The sequence below is a fragment of the Euprymna scolopes genome, chromosome 10 (assembly GCF_053919585.1).
Source record: "Euprymna scolopes isolate OS-2025 chromosome 10, ASM5391958v1, whole genome shotgun sequence".
NCBI classification, from domain to species: Eukaryota; Metazoa; Mollusca; class Cephalopoda; order Sepiida; family Sepiolidae; genus Euprymna; species Euprymna scolopes.
This window is the reverse complement of record NC_136491.1, coordinates 66,924,115-66,944,496: the sequence shown is the minus strand read 5'-3', so window position 1 is coordinate 66,944,496 and position 20,382 is coordinate 66,924,115. Positions and strand designations below refer to the sequence as shown.

The window sequence follows — 20,382 nt, the reverse complement described above, 5'->3', positions numbered from 1 at the left end:
TCACACTTCTCAATGCATGTTCTGTGACACTTTTGCCGGCCTTATTCGATAGTTACAAGCTAAAAAAGAAAATGAAAGAATAAAAAAGATTGGAATAGTCCATTACAAAAAAAAAGAGAGAGAGAGAGAGAGAGAGAGAGAGAGAATATTACCATTTATGATTTTTAGTTCTCTTCTCCCACCGCAAGAACTAATCTCCCAGGATTGGAAAGTAGGGCTGAGAAGCCAGCGTGCCAGGGAGGGGCACTCTGATCTACAACAAGTGCCTCGGTAACGGCGTCTAAGGCGATTATCAATAAACTAACCCCTTCTAAAAGATAGAAGGCAAAGCCTGGGAGTGTGAACCTCTTAGGACTTCACAGAACTAAACTTCCACCACAAAATCAAGAGGAACGGGTCACTACAGGAATATCCTAATCTCTGCTGATTTGAGGGGCACAGGATAAAAATCCCTGGTCGAGAACATCACTATTTGTAATATCTAACATGTAGTTAAGGAGGAAAAAAGAGAAAAGGAAAAAATGCATGCGTACATAAACAAATTATTAACGCGACAATAAAACATATTGTTTTACTGCATACGTTTTCAGCGTCCCAATTGTTTTTTGTTTGTTTGTTTGTTTTTCACGTTTGAATTATCCAAATAAATAATTGTTAATACTTTCTGCATTTTTTTACATCGTTCATTTCCGTATTTTAACGCAATTTTCTTACAAATAAATCTACTTTAACCCGTTGACAACCATTTTACTGCCCTCTTACACTTTAAGGAAACAAATGTAGGAGGAAGAAAAATGGGACATAAGTTGTATTACACCGGTTGAAAGAATACCATTTTATTGGATAGCGACATATTGACGTCATTACTATAAAATATTGATAAAATTTAAAAATTGAAATTATTATAAAAGAATTTAATAACTAAGCATTCAATAATTAATAGTATAAAAATGATATTGTAAAAGAATTTTTGATATGTATCAGAGAACAATATCAGTTCTAATCATTTTTATTTGGTTGTTAAAAAAATTCTGTTTTCTACTATTGTCAATTTTAATATTGTTTCAATAATATCATTTCCAATTTTCTTTATTTGTTTGTAAAAAAAAAGTACTTCAGGGAAACGTGGATCCTGCGTAAACAGTTTTCTTTTAATGGCTGCTCCCTGAAATGCGCAAAAAGTTTTGTCACTTTCTTCGTATATATCTCATAGACCTTTTTTATCATGCGTGTATTTATTTATTTATAATCCAATGAAAACCTTTTGTGCATGCGCTTTCATGGAGCATCCATTTAAAAAAAAACGTATACGCAGGGTCCACGTTTACCGTGAAGTACAAAAAACAATCTGTTTTCTAATATTGCCAATTTCAATATCGTTTCTTTTTATCATTTCTAATTATTTTTATGTTTGCTATTTTATTTATAAAACTACGCGCTAAAAATTATTATTTTAAAAATTCCAGCATTAATAAAAATCATTTATTAAAAAGAAATCTGTTTTCTAATATTGTCAATTTCAATGTTCTATTTTATTTATAAAATGACATCAATATTTCGCTATCCAATCAAATGGCATTCTTTCAACTGATGTAATACGACTTATGTCCCATTTTTCTTCCTCATACATTTGTTTCCTTAAAGTGCAAGACGGCTCATTTTACAACGGCGATTTACCCACCGCCTTAATTTTTTTAATTTATTCTCCATTTTTTAATACACCTTTCTTAAAAAACATTTATACATTTTCTTCTACACTACCAACATAAATAAATAACCCCGAAAATGTTTTTTTAATTTGCGTTACAAATAAATAATCAACGCGACAATAAAACGTATTGTTTTACTGTGTACGTTTTCAGCGTCCCAATTGTTTTGTTTTTCGCGTTTAAATTAAAAGTTATATCAAAATTTGAATTTAACATTAGTATGGTGTCTGTTCAGTGCACATTTACCTTTAAGTATGGCAAACCACTTATACTTCAATGGTTGTAAGTTTTTTTTCAAAAATAAACAATATTAAACAGAACGACTCATAGAAATCTATCTATATTCTTTTTTAATTTTAATATACTTTCATATAAATGTTTCTGTTATGTCACAAAACCTATTTTCTTTACGTCACAAGTGTCACGCTCGTACATTAATTCCATAGCTAATATAACATACTGACTCAACGGGTCATGGGTAGTCAACGGTCTAGTATATATATATATATATATATATATATATATATATATATATATATATATATATAAGTGACCATGTCGGTGTGTGTAAGAAAAGTCTTAACCAAACTCCAGAATATTTCGTCTACAAAGTCGAAATTTGATATATCGAGTATTTGAACTTGTAGTACAATTTCGATTTAGTTTTTAGCCGGTAAAATAGTTGATTAGGGGTCAAAATTGAAAAAAAATATTGTCCTTGGCCTGGCGTTAGTTGACTATACTCGTCTTTTCTCCGCATGCGCTAATTAAAAGTTATCGGTTAAACAACGTTTTTTGCAGTTCTGTGTGCGTATGGATTTATGTTATACGCTAAGATTGGAGGGTTGTACGTTTTGGTTTCGATTCTAGCTGATGGCACACCGGTCGTTTGTTTTTTTAACTATATATTAGGTACAACATAATAATCAATACAGAATTGGTTCTATAATAATAAATACGAAATCTTCATATTTAAGCATATTTTATGACCGGGGAACGCAGAGCGGCTTGATAACATATATATATATATATATATATATATATATATATATATATATATATATATATATATATATATATATTATTTAAAAGTAAATATTAATTACTGTTATACTTGCGAACAATAGTGTTTAAAGCTTACGCAATCATCAGTGATAATTACTGATAATCAGAAGATTTGAACCCAATCACAAAGTCATCTTGGACTTCATAGGCTAGCATCTTACCTTAAGCCTACCGGCAATAATACAATAATTGAAGAAAATTAGTATATATATATATATATATATATATATATATATATATATATATATATATATATATATATATATATATATATATATATATACCAAATCGACGATCATACATATATATATATATACCAAATATACATATATATACATATACATATATACTTATATATATATATATATATACCAAATCGACGATCATACATAGTAAACAGTCAGAAAGTATTCGACGACCGGAAGTTGAATGGTGTATTTTCTCTAAAATTAACCGCTCTGTGTGTGTGTGTGTGTGTGTGTGTGTGTGTGTGTGTGTGTGTGTGTGTGTGTGTGTGTGTGTGTGTGTGTGTGTGTGTGTGTGTGTGTGTGTGTGTGTGTGTGTGTGTGTGTGTAATTAAACAATATTATAAAAAAATAATTGTTGAATTATGCATATCATGAAAAATTCTTAATACGGTAATAGTTGCTCAATGTTGGAAATGGGGCATTAATATTAGTTAAATAAGAATGAAAGCACCCAAATATGCTGTTCAAGATTAAACATATTTTTAGATTTTGTTAATGGGTCCAACTAAGCATTTTTAATCCTTTACAATCGAATTTTTCGAAAGTTATTATTTTCTCTTCCGGGGGTTCAGTCAATCTTGGTTCTTTGTCGCACATATTAAGAAAATACAAATATGTTCAGTCTTGAACAATATTTTTGATTTCTTTTACTTTTGTTTAATTTATATATGTGCGTGTTTTTGCAAAAAAAATGTTATAAAGGCTTGTTATTATTTTTTCATTTTTTTTGTTTTGTTTTATTTTACTTCAGTCGAAGTTCTCAGACACTTGAAGTCTATATGAGATACATAGATATTCGAATGTTCCATTAAAGTTCTCTATCTCTCAAACACTGAGTTAATAAAGAAGTTGAGAACATAATCCTCCTCTCCCCAATTAACCATTTTCATATGTTGTAGTATATCTTTCATTTTGGTCTCTTTGGATTCCAGGACAAGAATTTATCTAGTCTGGTGGAGTATCCAGCTTTGTGCTATTACTTGAGGTAACATCACTTGGAGAAGGTGCACCATTCCTCGGAAAAGCTGTGGAGTAGCCATAGTGAGGAGATCTTATTTGGGCTGCGAATACTATGTGATTTTGAATATTTGGTCAGGGTTTACTTCTATGGAAAAAGTATCCTCATGCCAGATTGTTCTGACAAACCCCTGTACAGAGAGACCTTAGACACTCAAGGATAGTGTCTAGTAGGCATTCAAGCTCTCTCCGTTTGTAAAACGCTATGTACTTTTTACACAACTATTTCTTTGGCTAAAAACAAAACCAATGTTGCATCAAATTTTGATTTTCACAAGGGGCAGCATTTAAACTTTAACGCTGTTATATTTGTACATTCTGGGAGTCATTGGTCACCCTCTTTGTATTGGTTTCTCTATAACTTTTGTCTGTGATGCGAATTTTACAGTATTAAATTTTCGTATAATTAATTTTAAAATACTTATTTAACTATAAAATCATATGAGTTACACAAAACTAAATTTCAGAGAGAATTTGGTTTAATTTGATGACGTCACTCTTGTAAAGTTTAGTACTCATGTCTGAGTTATTTTGGAAAAATGCTGAATATTGTAAAATTATTAACTTTTAATATAGCTTTTGAAAGCATCCAAAATCTTTATAATATTTGAGGCAAAAATTGTTTCTGAATTTTCTTTCTATATAGAAAGTTTTATTGTTATATGCTTGGTGGTTGAAGTTTTATTGTTATATGCTTGGTGGTTGAAGTTTTATTGTTATATGTTTGGTGGTTGAAGTTTTATTGTTATATGCTTGGTGGTTGAAGTTTTATTGTTATATGCTTGGTGGTTAAAGTTTTATTGTTATATGCTTGGTGGTTGAAGTTTTGTTGTTATATGCTTGGTGGTTGAAGTTTTATTGTTATATGCTTGGTGGTTGAAGTTTTATTGTTATATGCTTGGTGGTTGAAGTTTTATTGTTATATGCTTGGTGGTGGAAGTTTTGTTGTTATATGCTGGGTGGTTGAAGTTTTGTTGTTATATGCTTGGTGGTTGAAGTTTTATTGTTATATGCTTGGTGGTTGAAGTTTTATTGTTATATGCTTGGTGGTTGAAGTTTTATTGTTATATGCTTGGTGGTTGAAGTTTTATTGTTATATGCTTGGTGGTTGAAGTTTTATTGTTATATGTTTGGTGGTTGAAGTTTTATTGTTATATGCTTGGTGGTTGAAGTTTTGTTGTTATATGCTTGGTGGTTGAAGTTTTATTGTTATATGCTTGGTGGTTGAAGTTTTGTTGTTATATGCTTGGTGGTTGAAGTTTTGTTGTTATATGCTTGGTGGTTTAAGTTTTATTGTTATATGCTTGGTGGTTGAAGTTTTATTGTTATATGCTTGGTGGTTGAAGTTTTATTGTTATATGCTTGGTGGTTGAAGTTTTATTGTTATATGCTTGGTGGTTGAAGTTTTGTTGTTATATGCTTGGTGGTTGAAGTTTTATTGTTATATGCTTGGTGGTTAAAGTTTTATTGTTATATGCTTGGTGGTTGAAGTTTTATTGTTATATGCTTGGTGGTTGAAGTTTTGTTGTTATATGCTTGGTGGTTGAAGTTTTGTTGTTATATGCTTGGTGGTTGAAGTTTTATTGTTATATGCTTGGTGGTTGAAGTTTTATTGTTATATGCTTGGTGGTTGAAGTTTTATTGTTATATGCTTGGTGGTTGAAGTTTTATTGTTATATGCTTGGTGGTTGAAGTTTTATTGTTATATGTTTGGTGGTTGAAGTTTTATTGTTATATGCTTGGTGGTTGAAGTTTTATTGTTATATGCTTGGTGGTTGAAGTTTTATTGTTATATGCTTGGTGGTTGAAGTTTTGTTGTTATATGCTTGGTGGTTGAAGTTTTGTTGTTATATGCTTGGTGGTTGAAGTTTTATTGTTATATGCTTGGTGGTTGAAGTTTTATTGTTATATGCTTGGTGGTTGAAGTTTTGTTGTTATATGCTTGGTGGTTGAAGTTTTGTTGTTATATGCTTGGTGGTTGAAGTTTTGTTGTTATATGCTTGGTGGTTGAAGTTTTGTTGTTATATGCTTGGTGGTTGAAGTTTTGTTGTTATATGCTTGGTGGTTGAAGTTTTGTTGTTATATGCTTGGTGGTTGAAGTTTTGTTGTTATATGCTTGGTGGTTGAAGTTTTATTGTTATATGCTTGGTGGTTGAAGTTTTGTTGTTATATGCTTGGTGGTTGAAGTTTTATTGTTATATGCTTGGTGGTTGAAGTTTTATTGTTATATGCTTGGTGGTTGAAGTGTGAAGCCGAGGGCTCTCAGTAGAACGAGCATCACCCTCCATACTTAGGGATAATGTAAAAAGATCAGTTATGATAAAATGAGCGTTTCATTTGAAATATTTCCTTTTATAAGCAGTTAGATACGTGATCGGTACAAATAGCTTTGATCAAATCAGTGACAATAATTTGAGTATTAAACATCGATCACTTACAGACCTTAATTTATCCTGTGTAAATCTCCGTTGGAATAGGTGGATGCAAGGAAAAGAAAAAGGGAAATTTAATAAGAATAAGTAGAAGACAGATTTTCTTATTATGCGCGTTTTCGCACAGTCTGCTCACTAGATTCTCCTTTCATCCGTCATCGGCTTATTTGCGTCCCATCCCGATAACGGATTGAAAAGGAAAGTCGCGGCGTTCCTATTCTACCCTGCTCTCTTCTCTCTCTCTCCCTCTCTCTCTCTCTCTCTCTCTCTCGTTCTCTCTCTCTCTCTCTCTCTCTCTCTCTCTCTCTCTCTCTCTCTTTGTATGTGAAGTAAAAAAAAAACTTTAAAACATGCACTTACAAACCGTGCATCATTGTATTCAATGTGGATCCGATCAGAGAATATTAAAAATTACTTTTATTATTCATACGCAGAAACTAGATCCGTTTCGAGGGGTGGGGTCAGAAGTTTTGAATGCAAAAAAAACTATTTTAGTTATTTCTGCTTAGCCCCATCCTCAAAGTCCAAATTATAAAATATAGAATTAAAAATTTAAAAAAAAAAACGTAATCTGATATCATAGGCTGATGATAGGAGTTCTCCATCTAATCCTTTAATTTGCTACTCCAGCATACAAGTAATTTGGGTCTCAAATTCGCAATTCGTGTAAGTCTCATAGATGAGCCGAAAGGGAGACATAACTCGGATCTAAGATTTTCTGCCTCCTTACTTGATTTAGCGGCTGGTGTTTCTCAAAAATGATACATTTACAAACGACTTTTCAGAATTTTAAGGAAGGAGAGGGGGGGTTAAATTTACTATCAAAATGAATCTTCTTCCAAACATTAAACAAATCTGCATTTTTAAAAACTTAACAATGTAGTGATTTGAAGATTTTTTTTCTAAAATAGTAAATAACAAGTTTAATATTGATTATTGTGAGGCAGTAAAAGAGATTGCCCGTGAAAAACTGCGTTCTGTGTTCTTTAACAAAAAATGTTACATTTAAAGTTTTAAATACATGTCAAATACATTTGACAAAATATGAATATTATATATAATGTAAAGTTTCATGAAATTCTTTTCCAACCATCAACGAAATATTAACTGCAGGATAAAAATATTTTGCTATAGATTTAAGTATTGATAGCATTGATAAACGCAAATGTTCATTATTTCATAATTCTCTTTTACTTATGAAAAATAGTTTTTCATTTGATTTAATTTAAATTCAATTTTGGATTCTAATAAACTGCGGAACTTGTACAAAACAAGTTCACCAAAAGAATAAATCCTGACTATTTTCATGTGTATGATTTAAATTGTTGATTTATAAATCTGACAATATGGATTTAAAAATTTATAATTTGCGACACAATATAATTCTGCTTTGATGGATAAAACATAATATTTTTTCTTCAATTTCCATTGACCAATTAAAATTTATTTAAAACAAAGCGAAAATAAATTGTGCCTTATATTTTATGAATTATTCATTAACTATTGTTACCAAGTACATTACAATTAAACAAAATACTTCGTCAGAAACGATACATTTACGTTTATAACATAAAAAACTTGAGAAAAGAATACACGATGAATTCTCTGGCTTAAAATAGAATTAACAGATTTTCGTGAAGACATTTTTGTATAGCTATTCGTCTTATTTTTGGTAGGAGATGCAAGGTAATCCTCACATAATAATACAGTCGCCAGGACAGAATGACTCTCCAACAACGACTAGAATTGTCACCATATTTTTCCAACTCATTAACCGTCAATGATGATCAACCGATTTTTATCCAATAATACCACTGATGGTCACTTTTACAGGCTATCTTTAGAGATGACCTGTCAAACTGACCATCAATGTTGATTACCATCCATTAATTAAAATAATAACAATGTGCTATTTTCTCGAATGATTACCAGACAAGACTTAATACTTAATACTGCTGACACTCCAATAATTACTAAAACGGTTTCCAGTACAGGACACATCTAACTACTTGTCCTCCAACTATGACCCGGATGATCATCAGATTAGAATATATCAACTGTTTCTTCCCAATAATGATCTGTTTAGCATACCTCTGATAATATGGCAGTAATAACCTGTATTCTCATTAGGACAGGATACCTTTAACAGATAACCTTCCAATAATTATGAAAACACACACCATGACAGAATTTATTAATCGATTGTTCTGCCTGGATGGTTGCCCCTTACTGAGGCACTTCGTGTAAATACCTGGATTTTGACATGGTCAGGATACTTCAAATGTTTTTCCAGTAAGTAAAATCAAATCAAATGAACACACATGAATTTCAAAAGAAGAATCTATTTTTGTTGTGCCTAACAAAATATTGAAATAAACCAATAATTCGTTTGATGTATTGATTAACGGAAATGAGTCTCTACGAAAAAACATCACTCATACAATTGAGTAACTATAAAAAAAAACCGGACGTTCTAAAAGCGAATAGATATATAAACACAGAACAAAATGAAATTAAGAATTTTGGAGAATGATTTTGGAGATATAAACGGAGAATTAATTGCAAGAAATGAAATGCAAATAATTTTCTATGCTTTGATAATCAGAAAATGAATAAGAAATCCGTAACACCGGAATGATCTCATAAACTAAGAATATCTTTTTCTCTGGACACCCCCTTGCCTTTAGATATTGCATGTTTTATGACGGTAGAAACACGCATAAATTTTAATGAAATGTGTAAAACATCTTCCCACCAGGCAATTCTTCAAATATCTTAATCCTATCATGAGAAGTTCTTATGATTTAATAACACCATGCATTGTTTAGGGTGAACAGATGTAAAAAAACGAATTTAAATAATAAATATTAATACATTTTTACATGGGTTAAAACATTCTTCTGTCTTTTACGAACAATTTAATTTTTGGACTTACCACACAATGAAAATCCCATGCATACAATGTTACATGTCTTGTAATATATATATATGTGTGTGTGTGTGTGTGTGTGTGTGTGTGTGTGTGTGTGTGTGTGTGTGTGTGTATTATGTGTTCGTCAACGTTTCATCTTTATTTCGAGATTTCCTTCATCCAGAGGAAGTCTCGAAATAAAGACGAAACGTTGATGAACACATAATACGGTTTTTTCCTCCCTATCTCTCTCTCTCTCTCTCTCTCTCTCTCTCTCTCTCTCTCTCTCTCTATATATATATATATATATATATATATATATATATATATATATATATATATATATATATATATATATATATATATTGTATTTCCATTTACTTGTTACGGTACACAAAAATTGAATAACAGCAATGTTGTCATTATTCATACAAGAGCTCACACACACACACACACACACACACACACACACACACACACACATACACATACATACACACATATGTGTGCGTGTGTTTGTGTGTGTGAATGCTGAAAATAATCAATTTATCAGACAAACATACAGGATGGGACGATAAAATTGCCGCCCTAGAAAAGACGACATGATTCAATTTCCATTTGATGGAAACCGGTCTTCTTTTTTCTTTTTTTTTTTTTTTTTGCAGACCATTTACTAGTTGGCCAGTTGTGTGCAAATCCCCAAAGCGATAGAAGCCTTCCATTATGGCTGAAAGTGACACAATGTCAACGAACCAGATTGAAGATGCGCCGCTATACAACACATGCTCTCTACTGATCCAAGTTATGACAACAGAACTAATGCCAGTACCCTCACAATATATGACTGGATTGCAATGAATAACAAGGACGTGCCCAGAGTGACGACAACAAAGTTTCTGGCCGCGGTTATGGTCTTTGGTGTGGTTTCAAGTGAAAGCTACATCATGCTACCTCATCTTCGAAGTCAACTTGAAAGTCAACACCAAGTGTGACTGAATGTGCTGAAGAGTGTGGTGATTCCCTGGTGCAATCAGGTAACCGCTGGCAGACCTTGCATATGGCAGCAGGACTTGGCACTGGCCCACAAGTCCAAAAAGGCTCAGGCTTAGCTTCAGGAGTGCTACGACTTCGTACCCTTCTCTCACTGCCCCCTTCATTTCCCGGCCTGAACTCGCTGGACTACTTCGTTTGGTCATATAGCGAGAACATCACCAACATGACCTCCCACAACACCAAAGCCAGCCTAATCGCTGCCATTCGTAGAGTATTCGCCGAGCTCCTGTCGGCGCTTGTGAAAAAAGGCATGCTCCCAGTTCTGGACCTGTATCGAAGCGGTGATTGAGGTTGAAGGCATTGAATAGATATTAGCTCTACTGCATAATGAAGTCCTCTGAATTGATTTTTTCAATAATTTTTTTTAAGCTGTAGTGTTGTTTTCTTTAGGACGACAACTTTATCGTTTCATCCTGTATGTGTTACAGCTAAATGTTCATTGCAATTTCTATTATATATACTGAATAATAACAGAATACAACCGATGTTAGTCATAAGTGACGGTTTTAGTGCAGGTTTCTGTGTTCAAATCATCAGACTCGCTCAACCAGCAACCGAAGCATGTATAAAAATAAAACGCTAACCTTTTTTCGAACCTACACAGCTTCAGGTCAACATTTGGAGGGGGGGTATAACTTTCTTACAGATTTTTTGTTTTCATCATGTGTGCGATTCCAACTTATCTCTATTTGAGCATTAATTAATTTATATGCGCATATGTGTTGATTTATATGTATATGCATGTGTGTATGTGTTTTTATGAAAATCGCTCCAGAAAAGGCATGAAGCCACTTGATGTAAGGAACTAAAAATTAAAAGAAAAAATACTTCAAGGTTAAAAAAAATGGCCAACGATATTGTTAGATGAAGAGATGATTCCGACTCAGAAAACAGCAGTTCTTCCTCCTTTGTCAGAAACTTTATACATGGAATTGACTAAAAGATAAAAGAAGGAAAGTGAGGGTTTATTTATAGAGCGATATGATGGGAGTGTGAACGAGTATTTCGACTTAACGAATATACGCATGCACATTTATAATTTTTAATCAGTAAATTCGTCGTTACGACTGGGAAGAAAAGGGAAAAAACTATTTTAATGAAAAGAACAGAAGACTTATATAAAGTTCACATACATATTCAGCATATTTTGTGCGTGCGTGTGTGCGGCATGGTCATCCGGCTTGGAAATAACCCAGTTTTAATGAGTCAACTGTGGCTGAAGTCAAATTCTCAATATAAAAGAAAAAATTACTTTATTTTTGTATTTAATTTAGGTCTATTAAGATTTGGCTTTTTTAGGAAAATGGTATTTGTCGCCGTCGTTGCTTCCCCTCTTAAAAGCCGGTAATTAAAGTCCCTCTTTTTTTGCAACCAACAATTACTATTTGTTTGTTAAGCCGATAATAGTCACTTGCAAGTTGTAATTATCTCTTCCACCACTTCCAAAGTATTTTGATTTTCTCCTCCTCAAATTTATTTCATTCTAATGTTTTAATCGCTATTTTAATAAAATGTGTGACGACTTTTCGTGTGTCTTTTTATATCTGTATCTGTGTTTTTCGCAATTACGTGACTTATGCATTATTATTTTATTTATTATTACTCGATTATTTATTCATTAAAAATGACAGCGTAAAATAAAGCGATTTTAAAACTCTATTAAAAAATAATTTAATTGCGAAATTAAATCTATTACTTCATAAATAAGTCAATCATTTTAAAGAATTAATTTTTTCGTAACGATTTGAAATTTGAAAAGAATTTTGGAAGCTTTAATCTGTCGAATAATAAACCAATTCTTCATTTAGATTTATTAGCATTTATCATCATATGTTAAAAAATTGAAAGTTTAGAAAGAATTTTACATCCAATCAGTTTCTACGAACAGATTAAACATGAAATTAGTTTTGCAACAATTTGGTTCAATTAATAATTGAATCACCGATTGTAATAATTAAATTACCCTTTCAAAATCTTTTCTTAAAAATGATTATTTAATTCAAAAAACGATAATCAGAAAATCGTCAAGAAATGAAACCATTTTACAATTGAAATATGCAAATTTTATCGAACGATATTTGCGATTTATAGACAAAGCCGTAATCTCAAATTGTCCGTTTCTGATGAGAAAACTGATGCTAATGAATTTTTTACTATCCGATCAAAAGAGTGTTGACCTGCCTTATTTGGATGTGTTATTTTCATGATTGTTATTAATTAATCAATTAATACCATTAATCAACATTTGGTAGAAGTCATAAAGGAATTATCAAGTAATCATTAAAAATTACTAAAAATTATAAAGAAATTATTATAAAAAATCTTGAAGAAATTATCAAGAAATTATCAAGAAATTAAGAAGAAATTATGAGAAAATTATAAAAAAAATCATAAAAAATATATCTAGAAATAGTCATGTCATTTTAAGAATTTTGGATCAAAAAATCAAAAAAAAATTATTAAAAATCTACCAAGAACTTATCAAGAAATCAAAATCAAATGATCATGAGATTTTGACTTAATGAAATTTAAAATCGGATTTTAAACGACTTAATCAATTTCAAATCAGATTTTTAAAACGACTTAATCAATTTCAAATCCGATTTTTAAACGATATAATTTCAAATTAGAGAACAATTTAAGAATTATACTTTTTAGGTTGTTAAAAACAGGCAAAAGTTATAGACTGTTAACTTTGAGCGAATGCTTTATTCTAAATCACTTGTTGAATATGGTTAAATTTGTGCTCATTTTTTTTGCATCAAATACTAAATCCCCATTCACTGTGCATGAAATATTTCAATTCAAAGATCAAATTAAGAATTAGACTTTTCACTTCACTTTATCATACAAAATTTCAGTCGGATCGGATTTTCCGAGAAAAGTGGAATGGACAAACAGATTAAGAGAAATATTATATTGATACCCATTTCATGACGAGGAAAATTAACTTTAATTGCACCACTTTTATGTCGCCTCACGAAAATTAAACTCGGAATATGATACTTAACCTTGTGTCTATAATCCTTATTCCAATTTTGATAACAACCCATCACTTGATTTTGATTCTAGAAAATGTCTAAAATTTAACCGTTATTTAAAAAAGATTTAATTCGATGAATGTTTCTGAATTTTCGAATGATCAAATTCAATGCTAATCTGAAATATTTTCAAATGAAAGTCTGTGGCAATATTATGCCTCTAAAAACTTTTTTTAAATATTCGAAAAAAAAAACTTGGAATTTATTTATTTATTTATTTATTTATTTATTTACTAATTGATGCTTTGTATTTATTATGAAAATTTAACAAAAATCGAACGTACCTTAATTTTCACTAATCCTTTTTGCATAAGCCTAAATCTAGCATATGTGTTATAAACTTCATAATAATCACTTAACCAGTTTAGGAGTAAATCCTATGCATACAAATTAATGAAGATAGGCAATATTTTTATATAGAGCTTGGCAAGCTGAAGCTGATAATTTATTGTTTTTTGTTTTTGTTTTTTGTTTTTTGGGTTTTTCTTTTTTTTGCTTTCTGAACATATTTTACATTTATTAATAACGATTGAAAATATAATCAGACGCAGTATAATGAGATTAGAGAAAGTATGAGCTAAATTATTCTAGCATAACTCTCGTCTTCGAAAAATTCAGAAAATATTGTTACCATATTCTCTATGTCAGATGTCCTATATGTTATTAATAAAGAATTATAAAATATCTATTAATATCAAAATTAATATAACATATCTGTTTTATCTTATATTCTCTTTTCAGATTAAATTACTGTGATTTCTTTTCGGTTTAATAACGAAATATTCAAAATGCGAAGCTGGTTGGTTTCCCTCCTTCTTTTAAGTGTGGCTGGATCATATTTGGTTCGGGCTCAAGATACCGAGACGGTCCCAGAAACTGAAATTGGGGAAACAGAGTCTGAACCTGTGGCTCCGGCTGTTGAAGTGGCAGAGGGAGCAATGGCACCTGAACCAGTAGATGCCCCTGAGGCAGCACCAGAGCCAGCAACGGAATCTGAGACAGAAACAGAAGCTTTACCCGAACCGGAAGTTGAAGTAAAACCCGATGCTAAACCGGAACCAGAAGCTGAACCGGAAGTAGTTCCAGAACCAGAAGCAGCTCCAGAACCGGAGGCAGCTCCAGAACCGGAGGCAGCTCCAGAACCGGAAGCAGCTCCAGAACCGGAAGCAGCTCCAGAACCGGAAGCCGCTTCAGAATCGGAAACAGCTGCAGAACCAGAAGCAGTTGCAGAACCAGCAGCAGCTGCAGAACCGAAAGTAGTTTCAGAACCAGAACCGGAAGCACCCGCAGAGCCAGAAGAAGCTGCAAAACCAGAACCAGAAGTACCTACAGAACCCGAAGCAGCTGAAGAACCTAAAGTAGCGGTTGAGGAAACAATAGTACCAGAAACGGTGGTCGAAACAGGAGCAGCAGAACCAGAATCAGAATCAGTAGCTGAAGCAAAACCTGAAGTTGAAGTAGAGGAGGCAATTGAACCCAAAGTCGAAGAAAAAGTGACTAAAGCCGCTGAAACTGAAGCAGGTAGGTTCATAATTTATTATATTGTATTTCCAATAAAATTTAAATACAGCAATTGTTTAATGAAAGATCAAAGTGTGGTAGTTCCATAAATAAGAGAACACTCATATTTATGAACAGATGAAGAATGAGTCATTACTAACGTTTTCTTCAAGATACATTCATGAAACTAAAATAGAAAACAATTTGACGCCAATGTAAATAGATAACAAGAACATATGTCAGTCTTAAGCCTGCATACCTTCGCCTGACACGTAAAAATGAACCAATCTTATCTTAACCTACTTCTCCATCTTGTATAAAGTATTCTTAAAGTTATGCCATACAAGCGTTGATAACTCAGAAAATATTTATCTGATCAATTCATGAAATGTGACAAGATTGTTGCATAAACATCCATACATGAAGTTTGTCACAATCGGAAATTGCGCGCAAATATCTACCTTGACAAAATGTTTAAATGTCAAAGATCGATGTCATACAAGATGTGGGTCTTCATTACGTACTGTATGTATGAATAGTGGATGAGTGATGAATGAGTAGTGAATCTCTACGATAAACAGAACTGAATTTATCGTCAAACGTGCGGTCTGTGACCTTTACTTTTGACCTAGATATCTAAAAATTAAAGCAGTTTGAAGTTAGAACATGGTCGAAATCTTGATCCACTTTGGTGACAATTTATCAGGCGATGTGGACATTAGGCTGTGCACAAACAAAGAAAATACTGTCTAATTTGACCGGAAGTAATTAACGTTATTCAAAATAAGATAATCAAATTTTAGTGTTAGTAAAATTGCATTATTTTCAACTAATGTTAGAATGCTATCAAATTTTTTTGTCTAATCGTTTTCACATTTAAATTAAATATTCTCATTTATTTCTATTTATTTCATCATATTTCGTATGATAGCTACTATTCGTGTCAGCCCTTCCTAAGGAAAAATACGCTTTGTTGAAATGGCAATACGTATTGTAAAAGAGAACAATAGGTTTGGTGTATATGATGCTAATCAAAGTATTAGAACTACTTTTGGTCTTAACTTTATATCACCAATATATTTGAACTTATTAACTCTCTCTCTCTCTCTCTCTCTCTCTATATATATATATATATATATATATATATATATATATATATATATATATATATATAGGGTGTCCCAAATGAAGCTGAATTGATCAAATATAAGATGAAACAATAGAAGCTGCAAACCGGCGAAAAAAGATTTCAGAGCATCTAGAGTAAGCCTACCAAAGTCCTCATGAGCCGTTACACCACCGAGAAGTTCCATACATTAGGGAATATTTATACGCACGCACAGGTGTGTGTGTGGGGGTATGTGTGGGGGGGGTATGTGTGTGTGTGTGTGAGAGAGAGAGAGAGAGAGAGAGAGAGAGATTGTGTTTTGTATATATGAAATTACCAGAGTGTGTAAAAATAAAAAATAATAAGTAGCAAGATTGTGCTCAATTTTACAATGTTATTATGCATATATATGTTAAGAGATGTGTCCGCCCTTGTTTTCACTCACCTAGGATACTAAACGAGCTAAATAGATACTTACTTTAAACATCAGAATATTATTCAGTTATGTTCTAGTTCTGTAACACTTCGTTAAATAATGTGTATATGTATGGCAAAGTATTTATTAGCGATTCAAAAACAAATAGTTGGTTGGAAAATGTCATCAAACGACATTACACTTCATAGTATAATGGTAAGCACTTTAATGACTAATCAAGAATTAAACAATTTATGAATTGTATGCCTATTTATTAATCCTATTTTAATTATGTTTTTATTATAGCTGCAGAAGAAGTTGTCGGCGTTGATACAACAAAAGCTATTCCTAAAGCTGAACCGGAAACCGAAGCGAAGAGTCAACCGGAAGAGCCAGAAGCAAAAACTGATGCCGATAATGGAGCTAATACATTGCACATGCGCACTGGGGCCTTAATTACTGTCTTTACTTTGTGTATCTCTATGTTTTATTGATAAATTATTTAAGTAAAATATAAAATATTGAACATATTTTTAAATAATATATGTCTAATTCTTTTAAGTTAAGTTCGTCCTTTTTTAATATTTTTATTTTTCATTTTTCATTTTATTTACTGTTTCTTTGTTTTGTTTTGTTTTTTGTTTTAGCCTCGAGCTTAAGAAAATGATTTTAATCCCCAGTTTAGACACAAAACAACACTTTCAATGCAAAGACTAAATATTTGAATTAATCCTACAAAAAAGCACACACGCAACATTTAAAAATTAAAGACGGAATGGGAATACATTATTTTTTATTATTTTGGTTCAGAATGTGGGATGGGCTTTTATCGTTTGAGGCAATTCAAATTGTTTTCATTTGAGATTGTCCTTCAAATATAATTTCAAATACATTCTTCGGTAATAAAACATTTTTTTAACAAAAATGTATTGTTTCTTTTGTTCTTTTTTTTTCTTTCTCTATTTTATCCCAAAGCAATATGATGACAGTAAAACTGAACTGATCTGGTTAAATTTGGACATGTACAAAACACATCTTCGAATTTGAAATTATTATAGACTTTCGAACTTTTTCGGTAAATGTATTTTGTGAACGAATTGATTTTTGCAAACATAATCACAGTCTACTATCTATAGATATAAAAAAAAAAACAATGACAATACGAAACATACATGAAAAAAAATGAAAAAGTTAAAAAGCGCACTTTTTTTATGAAATTATGTTTCAATAGGGTGTTAAAACACATAAAACCAATAAAATTCGGAATTTTAAAAAATTAATTTTTAAATATTCTTGAAAGATAAATGCCAATTTTCTGGAACTATTTCAAAGATAATTAGTAAAGTCTTAAGATTAGTGTTGGGACGATTAATCGGAATCAGAAATCGGAAAAATCAGAACTTTTTGAGGTATCGGAATCGGAAAAATTTTAGACTAATTTCCGGTTCGAATAACAGTTTTTTAAATATTTTATTGACAAAAAAATGAAATAAACAGAGCATATTTATTTCTTATTAGATTGTTTATTTACAAAATAAAGATCACATTTCTACTTTTTTATTAGTAAATTATGGTAATTAAAGTAAATTATGGTAATTAAAGTAAATTATTGTAATTAAAATAAATTATGGTAATTAAAGTAAATTATGGTAATTAAAATAAATTATGGTAATTAAAATAAATTATAGTAATTAAAATAAATTATGGTAATTAAAGTAAATTATGGTAATTAAAGTAAATTATAGTAATTAAAATAAATTATGGTTATTAAAATAAATTATGGTAATTAAAATAAATTATGGTAATTAAAGTAAATTATGGTAATTAAAATAACTTATAGTAATTAAAGTAAATTATAGTAATTAAATCAAATTATGGTAATTAAAGTAAACTATGGTAATTAAATTACATTATGGTAATTAAAATAAATTATGGTAATTAAAATAAATTATAGTAATTAAATTAAATTATGGTAATTAAAGTAAACTTTGGTAATTAAAATAAATTATGGTAATTAAAATAAATTGTGGTAATTAAAATAAATTATAGTAATTAAAATAAATTATGGTAATTAAATTAAATTATGGTAATTAAAATAAATTAGGGTAATTAAAATTAATTATGGTAATTAAAGTAAATTATGGTAATTAAAATAAATTATAGTAATTAAAGTAAATTATAGTAATTAAATTAAATTATGGTAATTAAAGTAAATTATAGTAATTAAATTAAATTATGGTAATTAAAATAAATTATGGTAATTAAAATAAATTATGGTTATTAAAATAAATTATGGTAATTAAAATAAATTATGGTAATTAAAGTAAATTATGGTAATTAAAATAAATTATAGTAATTAAAGTAAATTATGGTAATTAAAGTAAATTATGGTAATTAAAATAAATTATGGTTATTAAAATAAATTATGGTAATTAAAATAAATTATGGTAATTAAAGTAAATTATGGTAATTAAAATAAATTATGGTAATTAAAGTAAATTATGGTAATTAAAATAAATTATGGTAATTAAAGTAAATTATGGTAATTAAAATAAATTATGGTAATAAATAAATTATGGTAATTAAAACAAATTATGGTAATTAAAGTAAATTATAGTAATTTAAATAAATTATGGTAATTAAAGTAAATTATGGTAATTAAAGTAAATTATGGTAATTAAAGTAAATTATGGTAATTAAAATAAATTATGGTAATTAAAGTAAATTATGGTAATTAAAATAAATTATGGTAATTAAAGTAAATTATGGTAATTAAAATAAATTATGGTAATTAAAATAAATTATGGTAATTAAAGTAAATTATGGTAATTAAAATAAATTATGGTAATTAAAGTAAATTATAGTAATTTAAATAAATTATGGTAATTAAAATAAATTATGGTAATTAAAATAAATTATGGTTATTTAAGTAAATTATGGTAATTAAAATAAATTATGGTAATTAAAGTAATTATGGTAATTAAAATAAATTATGGTAATTAAAGTAAATTATGGTAATTAAAATAAATTATGGTAATTAAAATAAATTATGGTAATTAAAGTAAATTATGGTAATTAAAATAAATTATGGTTATTAAAGTAAATTATGGTAATTAAAATAAATTATGGTAATCAAAATAAATTATGGTAATTAAAGTAAATGATAGTAATTAAAATAAATTATGGTAATTAAAGTAAATTATGGTAATTAAAGTAAATTATGGTAATTAAAATAAATTATGGTAATTAAAATAAATTATGGTAATTAAAATAAATATTCTAAGTTCGCTTACGCATATTCTCTTATCAATCCTTTTGAAATGTTAACATTTCTGTTTACATCTGTTTGCTAATATTTATATGATATTTCTCAGGATGTTCACAGCTGAGTAATAAAACGCGCAAGAGAAGTTTTTATTTTTTAATTTTATTAACGCCGCCCTGACTCCGGCCAGTCTCCGGTTATTGTATTTTTTCGGTTGGAAATTTTTAAAGCCTGATGTTTATTTTTCCTGGAAATTCATTAAATCAATTTTCATTTTTTGAAGAAGTTAAAAATTATGCTAAACTATTTCTGAAATGGCTATTTTCATCGAATTTAGATAAAAATGACACTGGTAATAATGGCACGAGTGGATAAATAGGAAAAATGGCACAAGTGAAAAATATAGATGAAAATCTTATGAGAAAAACAAAATTATGAACATTTAAAAGCACCCTCACCAAAGAATTAGACTCTTCTTTTTAGACGATTATGTGTGAACACACTAAAAACACTTATTTTAGAAGTTAAAGTGGGGGTTCGTTACGCATATAAATTGAACGTAAACTAATCACCCATTTCAGTTCATTTTTTAGGGCACTTTACTAAATTGTTGACCAT

The 20,382-nt window shown here is 29.9% G+C and overlaps 1 protein-coding gene across 2 annotated transcripts in view; it reads left to right on the top strand.

The window, feature by feature from the left end:
• Nucleotides 1-17,424, top strand: part of LOC145286043 (uncharacterized) — a 115,544-nt gene extending 98,120 nt beyond the window's left edge. For both annotated transcript variants that reach the window (XM_080134673.1, XM_080134672.1), the window contains exons 2-3: nt 14,218-14,997; nt 16,806-17,424. In XM_080134673.1, the coding sequence (XP_079990799.1) occupies nt 14,265-14,997; nt 16,806-16,993 (921 nt within the window). In that variant the 5' untranslated portion in view covers nt 14,218-14,264 and the 3' untranslated portion in view covers nt 16,994-17,424. The remainder of the gene's footprint in view (nt 1-14,217; nt 14,998-16,805) is intronic.
• The last annotated feature ends 2,958 nt before the right edge of the window (nt 17,425-20,382 follow it).